The 12,868-nt window shown below is 39.0% G+C and overlaps 1 protein-coding gene across 10 annotated transcripts in view; it reads right to left on the bottom strand.

The window, feature by feature from the left end:
* Window positions 1-1,717: 1,717 nt before the first annotated feature.
* Window positions 1,718-12,868, bottom strand: part of SYT1 (synaptotagmin 1) — a 518,535-nt gene continuing 507,384 nt past the window's right edge. For all 10 annotated transcript variants that reach the window (XM_070600576.1, XM_070600580.1, XM_070600574.1 and 7 more), the window contains 2 exons: window positions 8,879-9,012; window positions 1,718-4,784 (listed from right to left, as the gene is read on the bottom strand). In XM_070600576.1, coding sequence (XP_070456677.1) covers window positions 4,578-4,784; window positions 8,879-9,012 — 341 coding nt within the window. In that variant the 3' untranslated portion in view covers window positions 1,718-4,577. The remainder of the gene's footprint in view (window positions 4,785-8,878; window positions 9,013-12,868) is intronic.

Here is a 12,868-nt window from a genome sequence, read left to right as displayed (position 1 = left end):
GGTATCTATTAATCTCTGGGTTAACTCACTGTCTCAGCTCTGCTTTCTCACCCTTTCTCTGTGACCAATTTCCCACATTGAATTCCCTCTTTCAAACACCTGGAGTGGTTTTGTTTTTCTGACTAAAACATCTAATAAATATCCTAGGTGTATGTGTCTTAGACCTGAAAAACTTTTGGGAAAACAGACATTGACAAAAGGATGGGATGATATTTTTTTTTTGATAATTCATTAAGAAATATTCTTTAAATAGTTTTCTACCTAATGTCAAGAGCTATTTAAGAAAAACAAAATGCTGACCACTGAAAACCAAACAGTTGAATTTATAATGCTGATTTTCTTTTTTTTTGCATCTAACCCTAGTGGGCCTTAAATTTCCTTTTCTCAACTTACATTTAGAACTCTGCCAATTGTTTCCTCAGAGGGTACAGCAATCAAGTGGTCTTTCCCCTGGCTGTCTAGGCAGTTTTGGCTAAGATCCCATCCTTATTTGTCAGTAACTAATAAAAGCTGACTGAAGGGAGTATGATGTAGCGAGCCATCAAAGACCTTATCACAGGTGAACTTTAAGCTTTGTTAAATAAGATAAACTTGGCCACAGTCTCCCCCACTGGCTGCCTTGGATAATTCCCAGCCATTCCCTTAGGACTTCCCTCTGGTGTCATCTTCTCCAGAAAACTTTTCTTGATATCTCCTCCCCCAAAGAATGTGTTATAGGCTGGGCTCCCCAGGATACAGATTCGGAGATGAAGGAGTTTTACTGGGCAGTGCTCTTGGGGACAACAGCGGGCAGGCAGTGAGGAAAACCATTGCGACAGGCGGAGAAGGGAACTGCCGTGGCGCAGTTTCAAAAGTATTCCCAACTAACCCTCCAGGCTGTGAAACCGAGATAGCGCTTCAGAGAAATCCTGCCTGGTCTCTGGAACAGCCTCAGAGTGGGCTGCTCCAGGGAGGATGGCCTTGGGTGAGGCAGCTTCCTCAGTAGCGGGCAGAGGAACACAGCTGTGAGCTGTCAGCACGCGAGGCTTCAAACAGCTGCAGGCTGAGTGCCTTGATGCGCAAGGGGGATCATGGTGTCTACGGTGTTTGATCTCGTGAGAGTTCTCAGTGCTCAAGGTGCATGTCATAGTTATTGTCATAGTGCATTTTGACGTCTGTCTGAGACTGGGCTTCTAGGGACCATGTGTACCTTATTATATCATTTGTTTTATCTCCAGCATTCAGTAAAAACATAGTATACAGTAAGCGCCTGATAAATGTTTAATTTAGTGGAGGAAAGTTATTTACTTGTTTCACCTAGTAATTGCAGTAGGCAGGGGATTTAATGTGCCATACTGTCCTCTGAAAACGGGGTTTAAAAAATCTTATTTTCGGTCCCATTCTGGGGAGGCTGTGTGGCTTAGGTTCTAGAGTCAATATCCTGGAGGACACATTGTGGGCACAGAGGAAAGCCTGAGAGTGTGCCAGACGAATTAATCATGGATGGGAACAGACACATGCTGAGAACGACACTGCCCAGGAACACTGGGCAGTAATGGCCGATGCTCTCTGGGCACTACTTTTCCTTCAGCCATTCTGTATTCGGAGACGTGACTCAGAGGCCGGCGGTCAGGGCCCGCTTTTGTGTAGCTGCCCCTGCTTCCAGCAGACCCCCAAAGTCAACAGGCCACTGACAGCACCAGAGTCAGGTAAGAAAAAGAGTCGAAAGGCAGCAACATCAACAGGAAATAAAACATTTTTATTGAATATCCGTGTAATATGTTAATTCATTTTTAACAACAATCAGAAAACTACTACGGAATTCACTACACAAAGTGAAACAAAATTTAAACCACCTCATCAAAAACGAAGGTAAAGTACAGCTAAAGTAGTTGGCTCGCGGGCCACGAGCCATATGGCAGAAGAAAACACCCCAACATTTCTACAAGATACAGAGAAAACCCACACATAGAAACACTCAAGCAGGCAGTAAATATACACAAAGGCAACTAGGATCTTTCTAGAGCATCAGATGCTAATACTTTACACAGCTTTGTCAGAAAGTTTCATGTGGCTTATCTGAAGATAATCTTGGTCTTAAAGCAGGTTTGGTCACTGACTTATGAAGGATGGCGTAGTACCCCCTAATTCTCTGGTGACAATATCCCATGTCTGGCAGTGTTGCAAGAGAATGCATTAGTAGTACTTTAATGCGAGAAATAATGTGTATTCAGCAGCTCGAACCTGCTTGTTTTAAAGTGTTTTTCAGTGTGAGCAACTTAAAGTTGAATACAGTGAAATTAAATGTCAGTTTCTGGTATTTAAGGAATTTTTTACAGTCAATCAACTCCCTCTCTTTGGTAGGGTTTGGTCGTTTAAACCGGAAAGATTCTTGCTTGAATCTTCTATTCAAACTGGTATTTAATCTCACATCATGACATGTGTGTTTTCTATTATCTATGTTTTTTAAAAAGTATGGACCATCCACAGAAGAGGGTGATGCTATTCTCCTTTTGTCCTTTGTGTCTGTCCCAGTTCTAAACAGTTTGCTATGGCTGGGCTGAAAGGCCAGCGGCCTTGCCTCTTCTTTGATGAGGAGACTAATGACAGGAATTCTAGTCTTACCAGGAACAGCCAACCCCACGTCTAAAGCCTCCCATTAGCCCTTTTTCGAATTCTCTTTGAGTTTTTGAAAAACGTGGCATGATATCCTAAAGTCTGAACATGAGGCTAAGCCTTAGTTTTCCTCCATTTTGTTTTGGTATTTGTGAACATAAACTTTCACTTCAGAGCATCACTACTATCTGTGGCCTAGGAGTTAAAATGAGTCACGGAAGTGAGTGGGAGAAAAGACTAGTTGCAGTGTGAGATAACAGGCTGCCCTTCCACAAAGTGGCTGTCTACCATAATGGGCAGAAATATGGACTATTGCACAGTGCTTGACAAATGCTGTGTTCCACCCCATTCTATGTGTCTTTCTTGTCCTATGCATAGCTTTTCAGTTCTGAATTGGTCCTTTGTCATGAGAACTGTTTGTGCTACACACCGTGGGCAGTGCAATAGAAGGGAATGGCAGTATTGTTACAATATCACTACGGAATAAATTGAGTGCTATCCACTGAGGAAACTAAGTGTCTAAGTACACACGGCAGTCACAGTGTTACACAGAGCAGTCCTTTAAGACTCTTATGGAATGACTAGTAGCGTCATAATAGTGCCATTTACTACGTAATAACATTGAAAACATTTAAAAAGTCCTCCTAAATCAAGCATCTAGTCTACATAAGAGGTTGCTTCAGTTTTCTAGAACTTGTTCTTGGTTTTGTTTCACCTTTTTTTAAAGGACAAATTAAAACTTATTTAAGTAAAAAGAGCATATAAAAAGATCACTAGCTGTCTGTTTTGGCTTAATTGAAGTGCATTCAGAACTATATGGCTAATTGTTTATTTTTTCATCTTTTGATGGGATTACAATACTGTCTGTTTACCACAAAGTGATTTTGTGTAATAAGCGCAGATTGCTGTGTTAAAAATATTCTGCATTCCTTCTAATCTGGTTTGTGTAATAAAATATTTTGTTACAAAGTCTACTGTGCAAACCTTTTAGAATTATTCTAGGTGTGAAATCTGGAACAGAATTCACAGGATGCACATTTTGTATAAAGGTGATAATAGTCTTTTTAAATAGTCAGGCAATATTTCAGAAATGCTGACTTCTCGCCTCAGCTTCTTCCCGCCCACCCCAATCCCTAAACAAATGCACACACACACACGTGCACACACACACACTCACACACAGGGAACACCATCATGTTGTTACTCTACATGCTGTAATATGAAATCATTGACTCCTGTTCAGTTGCTTCCTCGAATGTAAGCGTGAAGCCCTGGTTTCAGCTTTGTAGATATGTACAGACAGATGCTATTCTGGTTTGTGGCTGTGCTTCCTGGAGGTCAGCCTGGATGCTGCTCAGATCGTGTTAATTTGCCTGTGAAGCAATTCTATAAAAGTGGATTCACCCACCAAATACGTGGTGTAATTGTATCTTGGTACTCAATTTGATTCAATAGAAAGCTCGGGTTTAAGTTGTCCTTTAAGATGTCAGTTTCACTGTACTAGTGCCTTACAAGTTGATATTTTTGCTGGAATGCAGACGATACTATATTTACCATATAATATATTATCAGCTCTCCTATATCTCAGTCAATTTACATAGTTTAAAATAGAACATCTTATTAAAAACATCTAGATATACACAGATTAGGAAACGCTTACAACATACAAATACACAAACTAGAAATAAATCTTTAGCATACTGGTATATACAACGATGTGATACAGTAAATAATTTCAGTCATGCTCTATCTACACATCATATTGCTTAAAAGAAGAGTAGATTTGGAGGGCACTGGTATGATGAAGGGCTTAGGGGCTCTCTACATTTAAATTTGTGCAAATTAAAACAGGATTTGAAGTACCACTGAATTGTGTTAGAATGCATGGCTGGAAAAACGCAAGGACCCATATCACTGAGGTATTTACAGATACTGGCTAAAGAGCACTATGTGGGCAAATGCAGAAAGGCTTCTTCTCTCCTTTACTTCTTGACTGCCAGCATGGCATCAACTTCCTCCTCTACCTGTAGAGTGTGCCACTGGGCAATGGGTCGCCTGGGGTTGGCCAGCATGTCTGACCAATGTCGCAGCTCCGCCCCGGTGCTATTGTAGCCCACAAAGACTTTGCCGATGGCATCGTTCTTGCCAATCTTGTCATAGTCCAAAACAGTAACCACCACTTGCACTTTCTGAAAGAGGACAAAAAATAAACATTAATCATCCAGCTCTGGAGATAGAGGCCTATTACAAAGCTTCCTTGAGATCTAAGCAGTTGGAAATAAGAAGAACCAGTCTCCAAAACCCAGGATAAGGCTGAAAAGGACTTCGACATGAAAACCTGAGTCCAATCCCTATTTTGCCATGACTCCACCATCATCACCATCATCATCTTCTTCAGCACCTTCTAAATAGTCAATAAACATTAATTTTTATTACATTTTTGGCACTACTGTAAGTCTTTTGTGTGAACTACTCGGTGATCCCTCATGATAGATTCTATTAATGATGCCATTATACAGATAAGATGCTGGAGCTCAGAGGAAGTTAACCTGCCTCAGGTCACATGAGGAATGAGTGGTTTGGCTTCCAGAGTCCACTCTGTGAGCCACCATGCCATGCTGTCCATGTCAACCTGTGTTCATATTTCAATTCATTTGTTTCAATTGTCTCATCAGCAAAATTTCTGGCGTTAGTACTCAGACCATTCTTCTTTTAGCTACAATTCCCAAAGCAACCATGGGCTACAATGTCATTTCATGGGGGAAGAGACAGCATTTTACATAAAACTAATATGAAATTTCAGCTAATCCCATGATTATTGTGGGTATAAAATGTGACAATAGAGTGAAAGTCTTTAAAAGGTAGCAACTATCTAAAGATAATTTTCTCATTCATACATTTTCTCAATAAACATTTATTAAGTAACTACTGTGCATCTGTCACTGATGTCAAATGGAAATAACCTTTCAGGCCACACAAAATTTACTTCAGTGATTCCACTAGGTTTTGAGGGTTTATTTAATAACTTACTTTTTTGAACTGACTGAATTGACTAAAGCAAACCCATACCATTATGATATGAAAGAAACAGTTTTTAAAAGCACATTTTAGTTCTGCTTCATAAATAACAAGATTGCTTAGTCAAAATATGTGCTGGCTCCAATCTGGAAACAGAGGGCAAAGAAAAGGAAGAGTTTAGAATAAAGTAGAATGCATAACATTTGGTGGCCAGAGTTAAGAGGAGCAGAAAAATGTAATGATGGAGGCCAGGGCCAGATGAAGTTTCCACTGAGTTCTGGCCTTTCGTGGACTTTGTACTCTGAGGACTGCGTCATTGTGCCAGTGTGCTGAGAGGGGATACCCACGTACAGCTCCAGATCAGAGAAAATGATCACTTCTGAAAGTGGAACTCAGAATGCAAAATGCAACACATTGGCAATAAAGGAGGCCACCTGCCATCTTCCCTTGTGCAGCCTTGGACTGAGTCCATCACCAGGGGAATTACCTATCCACTGGATGGTATCTGGAGCCAAGAACAGGATCACCTTTGTTCTGAGAACTTTTCCCAAGCAAATCTATCAGGATGCAGTCGTATCACAGGGACTGGGGGCCAGGGCCAATAGGGGCATTATGCACAAAGATCACAAGGGTTTTCAGAGTTTGGAGTGAATGATTGGAGTGAGTTTTGCTTATTCTAGTTAGGAATGCATTGATTAGTAGCATTCGAAATATCCTTATGAAGGCCTTGAATTAATTTTTCCAGCTGCATAATGTAGTTTATCTATACATTTTTGGTGAGGAGAGTACAACATTTCCATGTGCTTTTGGAAATCAGCATATTTTGCTTCTCTTATAATATTTCATAGGGATAAAGACAGATAGAAAGACAGACAGATAATCTTATAACCTCAGGATAAAGGAAACCCAAACCCTTCTTAGAGCATGTAAAATGCTCAATTATTTTCCCTAGGGAAATAGGAAAGCAGCCTTCTGGGGAAAAAAAAAAGAAAAAAGAAAAGAACAAATTGACTCAAGAAGCAGAGAAGGAGCGATGCGGTCAAAGACATGCTCATTATTGCCGTGCCTGATGGCCCCTCTCTCGGGCTCAGATTCTCTCTGTCCTGACAGAATGTTATCTCCTCAAAAATGCTGCTCTAGAAACCCGGCATATATCTTGTTTCTTGTGCACTTCATTTTCAATATGTTTGCATTTGCTACAATTTATAGTTGAAAGGGACATTTATTTTTTTAAAAAAAGTATAGAACTGTAGCTCAAAGGAGAAGGTTTAGAAAAGGACTTTCCATCTCAATGCCACGCCTTATATTGTTTCGTGGAATTAAAAAACAAAACTCCAGGAGGTGTTAGTTTCCACAGGAATAAGGTCTTAGAACTCAAAAGAGTTCACTGAACAAATACTGCAAAATAAATTGTAGGAGAAAATCGGATGACTTGGGGGTTTGCCAGTGGGTTCAAAGCAGGGCACTCAGTGATTCAGGCTAGTGAACAAGTGAGTGGGGACAGGGAATCTGTCCTCTGCAATGTCGTTTACTCACACAACAGTTATTGAAAGTGAATAAGTATGTACAATTTGCTACCATGAGAAAATATATATGAGAAAGGTTATATAAAAACCGTAAACTGATGTGAGGATAGTGCGAGTATTGGTGATTTTTAAAAAACTGCCTTATACAATGCAGTTGCTACTAGCCACATGTAGCTGTTTAAATTAAATCAACTAAAATTAAATAAAATTCCTTGATTACACTAGTGACTGAGCTGCTCGTTACCCATCTGTGGCTGGTGGCTACCATATTGGACAGCACAGATGATAAAACATTTCCATCATTACAGAGAGTTCTCTTGGACAGGGCTGATTTATATATCACTTTAATCTTATTGTTAGATCCATTTTCTAATAAAATGTTAATTTGAAAAAGAGATGACGTTAGCATTGTGAATAATAACAATGACGGGAACCATTTACTGAGTGTGCCCATGTGCTCAGCACTGTTGCAGGCTCATTTTTATGTGCAATCTCACTTTGGCATGGATTCTGTTCTTATTCCTATTTTATATGTGAGGAAATTCTAAGGCTCAGTTTCCTTATATATAAAATTGGGATAATAATGGTACATCTCTCATAAAGTTATTGTAAGGATTAAATGAGATTATGCATGTAAAGTGCTTAATTTGGGCCTTGGCACAAAATAAATATAGATATCATATTAGCTTTCCTCATGGAATAAGGTGTGATTCATTCATAAGATATTATATTCTAAGAACAGATTAAAAGTAAAAATATGCAACTGAAGAATATTTGCCAACTTCTGATATTCTGGACTTTTAGAAGGCTCCCTGTTGTAGTTTTGATGCCTAACCTCCTTTTCTCCTTCAAGTTATAGGCAAACTTTTATATTACTGGAAAGATAGATCCACATCAATTATTTCATAAAAAGTAAAAATAGTGTTGTTTTAAGCAATTTGACTCTCTGATATCCATTAAAGATTAGCAAGAAATAGCCCATAATTACTGGATGTAAACTTTGGATTTCAATAGTCTAACTATGGATATGAGGTGAGAAAACCTAAATATGTTTAAAAATTACTAAATAATAAGATCATATGATCTTGAGCCACAAAGATAGTGGCTATATGTAGCATCCTATTTTGAACATGTTAACCACAAGATCTTTTAAGAGAATACTTCCTATCATAACAATTATCTAGCAAATTGAGGTTCCATCTTTACAAAATTACCCATCCATTCCAACTCAGAAAAAGGAAGCTGAATTTAAACAATCACAAATACAACTTAGCGTAATTTTTTTATTGTTAATCATCTTTTAATAATGAAAGATTAAAGATGCTGCATATTTAGCATCAGCCAAAATATTTCTCTTATCTCTGTTTGTTTTTTTTTTACTATAAAGATGTGATAAGGAAAATCACATACTACAGTCTGGCAATAAATAGTGAAAGCTCTTTTTCTGTTGGCCTTTTCACCTTTGTGGATGTACTTTTTGCTAGCAGTGGTGTTCTGTTGATTTTATTTTTCCTGCTTTATTTCTGCTTAACAGAATGCCAGCTGCTGTTGGCTGATGAATCAGCACATCCTGAGCTGTATATTTTATCATTTTCCCTCTTGATGTAGCTTGAGCATGGGAATAAGAATGGCAGTTCTAATGAAGACGTGCACTGATAATTTACAGGGTCTCTGGCTTTACTTTATGTGGTTTGAAGGAATGAAATTGAATGGGAAGACAAAATTATATTTGACATTACCTGGATTTGCTCAAAGGGTACTTCAAAGCTGAATGACTCGTTGTAGTAGGGGTTAAGTGTGTTCTTCTTAATTGTTGTCTTTTTCTTCTTCAGCCTCTTGCCATTCTGCATCAGATGAATCTTCACATAAGGATCTGAAAAACATAAACAAAGACTTTAGGAGATTGGAGACACATATTTTAGATTACAATTTAGCTTATAAAAAGACCAAGTATTCCCAACAGGAAAATAATTGCATAGCATATAGTTAGTAATTTTTTAAATTTCAAGCATTTTTTATTGAAAGATTTTAAGTAACCTATGGTCTATGTTTTTTGCCATGATATTTCAATATTTATAGTTGGATTTAGGAGATGAGAGCAGTGGTATGCTGGTAAACCAGCTCTTTGGGAAAAAAAGGTCATGATATGTAATATTTGCCAAGGTCTAGGGTATAAATACTCTCAGCACGGCCGACTTCAAGCTATGAACAGTTTAACAACTGGCTTACTAAATTCCAGAAAATGTAACAGTTGGTTCTTACGAGCTGGCAAAGAACTGGCTGCAGCCTACCACTGCATGGGAACAAAACTCTTGACAGGGAGAGGATGAGGAGCCACTTCGTTTATTCATTCAATCATTTACTCAACCAATATTAGTTAGGCCCTAGGTATACAGCAGTGAACAAAACGGCTGCCCCTGTCTTCATGAGGGAACTTCAGACTTGTGGGGGAATAGAAGAAAGGCCTGTAAAGAAATGAAATACATAGGAAAGTACAAGTTTAGAAGAAAAGAGCAGAATAGGGATACTACAGAGAATACCAGGGATGGGATGGTGAGTCGAAGGAAGGAATGGAATTCTTGTATTTAAATTGCTCAGGTCAGGCTTCTCTTGGAGGTAATATTTAAACTGAGATGAGAATGTCGAAGGGTGAGACGAGGTCACCCGTGTGTGTGTGTGTGTGTGTGTGTGTGTGTGCGTGTAAGAGAGAGAGGGAGATCCAGGACCTGTGCCTGAACATCCCTGGGAGGGAAGAGCTTCAGTGGTTCAGGGAAAAGAGAAGAAGCCAGTACACACAGAGGTGATGAGAAAAGGAGCAGAAAGATTCCCTTAGCAGTTTCCCCAAAGCCTCATTAGGTCAAGGTGAAGTAATAAAGAAGTCCTTGGAGGGGTTGGACGATTCCCATTTACAGTTCTCGTGACTAATGGATGACTGACATACCTTCAGGTCACTAAAACCAACATCCAGGTCTGACAGCAAAATCTCTCTACTATTTTCTTAAACATTTTTCCATTTCATATGTAATGCACGTTCATTATGGAAAAAATATCAGAAAGCAAGGCTAAACCAAAAGAAGAAAAAATGTTTAATCATCCCTGAGTTTACTCTCCTAAAATAACCACTGCTAAGCCTTCCAAAATTTCTTTCCTCTCTTTCAGAGCATGTAGAGCTGGGAGAAACTTTACAAATAATCTAGTCTAATGCCCACATATTTGTAGAAGATAGAACTGCCAATCAGAAAAGGTTGTTTTGACTCCCTCTTCCCATCTCCCAGAAGAACCTAAGTCCTGAGGGGCAGGAACTTTGCCTGCCATCTTCACTAATTGAATTTACTGAACAGTTCCTGGCTCTATTCACTTTTTGTTGAGTGAATGAGTGGAACTTATTCAGGGCCTCATAATCTGAGTCTCCTTATCCTCAGTGCTGTCTTCCTCCCACTGCCCCAGCGCCCACGTTGGTTGGATATGTGTAGTTTAGAGGCTGCTTTTGTTTTTGTTTTTAATGCTGCATCCCATCAAGGGACTCGTAATGAAGACTTTCATCAAAATGAAGAATACCTTTAAAAACCAGACCTAGAGATGAGAAACCAGCTCTGTCAACTAAATAGTAGGTTTGTTAAAAACAATCTACTGTAAATAATTGCAAATGAAGGGAAAAAAATGGCCTTTTTTACTGACAATCCATCTTGCTGCTCACAGCCAATCCTGAGTTTTGGTTAGAGGTCTCGTTTGCTTACGAAGGTCCCTGGCTCCTCCATCCCAACCCCTTGTGCTTTTACAAAGATGGTCACGTCTCCAGTTGCTCCTTGGCACTGACTAAATACCCAAATACTAAATACCAACAAATCAATGTTTATGCTCCTATGTTCGTGCTTTGAAATTTCGTCAACCTAGCTGAGACATAGGTTTTCTCAAGAGAAGCATGATGACTATTTATTTATTCATTTAACACAGTAAGTGACAAGAAAATTCCTTGTGCATCTGCCATTTGAGTAAGCAAATTAAAAACCCAACAAGCTAATTTCAGATTTCAGTACGAGCTCTGATGTGATGTGATTAATGCCTTGGGGAGAACAAGGTAATTTAGAAAGGATGATCAGCAAAGTCCTCATTGAGGAGGCCAGGTCTGAGCTAAGAACCGAATGACAGGAAGGATCCACTTATTTGGAAATGCAGTGGAAGGTCATACCAGCGAGAAGGAACAGTACACACAAAGGCCCTAAATTGCACGTCGTTCCACGTGTTTGCAGAAGAAAAAGAAGGCAAGAAGGAAAGAAGGTGGTGAGGTCAGAGAGGTAACACTGCTGATCTGTCACTTTCATAAGCTGAATCTGCCAATTCTGACAACGATTCTGAGGTTTATTGTAATTTCATGATATTTACAATGCAGGCCAGACGGCTGGAAGAGGAACAGGTTTGGGGCTGCTGTGAAGGCTACTCTTTGCCTTTTCAAACTCACCCTGATACAGGTACCAAGGCAACTTACTTTGCAGGCAAAATTCCCATCTTCATCATAACCAAGGCTGGCAGAAACTCAGAGGTCTTATTCTTTTCCCCCCAGCTTTATTGAGGTATAATTGACATATAACATTGCGTAAGTTTAAGGTGTACAGTGTGATGATTTGGTATACATATATATTGTGAAGTAATTACCACAATAAGGTTAGTCAACACATCCATCACCTCTCATAATTACAATTTTGTTTTTGAGGTGAGAACATTTAAGCTCTACTCTCTTAGCAACTTTCGAGTATCCAAGACAGCATTGCCAAGTGTAGTCACCAAACTGTATGTTAGATCCCCAGGACTTATTCATCTTATAACTAGAGGTTTGTGCCCTTTGACCAGCATCTCGTTTTCCTCACCACTCCTAGCCCTGGCAACCACTATGAGTTTGGCTTTTTTTTATCGATTCCACATATAAGTGAGATCATATAGTATTTGTGTTTCTCCATCCGACTTATTTCACTTAGCAAAATGCCCTCAAAGTCCATCCACGTTGTAAATGGCAGGATTTCCTTCTTTTTTGTGACTGAATAATATTCTATCATGTACATATATACATACACACCCACCCCCCCACATTTTCATTATCCACTCATCTGTCAATGGATACTGTTTCTATGTTTGTCTATTGTAAATAATTCTGCAATGAACATGGAGATGCAGATATCTCTTAAAGATAGTGATGTCATTTCCTTTGTATATATACCCAGAAGTGGGATTGCTGGATCAGATGGTACTTCTAGTTTTAATTTTTTGAGAAACCTCTATACTCTTCTCCACAGTGGCTGTACCAATTTACATTCCTATCAACAGTGCAAAAGGGTTCTGTTTTCTCCACATCCTTGCAAGCACTTGTTATCCTTTGTCTTTTTGATGATAGCCATTCTAACAGGTGTGAGGTGATATCTCATTATGGCTTTGATTTGCATGTCCCCAATGATTAATGATGTAGAGTATCTTTTCATGTACCTGTTGGTCATTTGTACGTCTTCTCTGGAAAAATATCTATTTAGACCCCCTACCCATTTTTTAAATGGATTATTTGCTTTTTTGCTATTGAGGTATATGAGTTCCTTATATATTTTGGATATTAACCCCTTATCTGATATATTGAAAATATTTTCTTTTATTCTGTAGGTTGTTAGGGGTCTTATTCTTTATCAAGTTTTGTGCCTGGATAAGTCTTGACTGTCTAAGCCTGATATGTTACGTACTAGAGGTGA

The sequence above is a fragment of the Equus przewalskii genome, chromosome 29, assembly GCF_037783145.1.
Source record: "Equus przewalskii isolate Varuska chromosome 29, EquPr2, whole genome shotgun sequence".
Taxonomy (NCBI): domain Eukaryota; kingdom Metazoa; phylum Chordata; class Mammalia; order Perissodactyla; family Equidae; genus Equus; species Equus przewalskii.
Note: the sequence above shows the minus strand (reverse complement) of the source record. Positions and strands in the feature narration are given on the sequence as shown.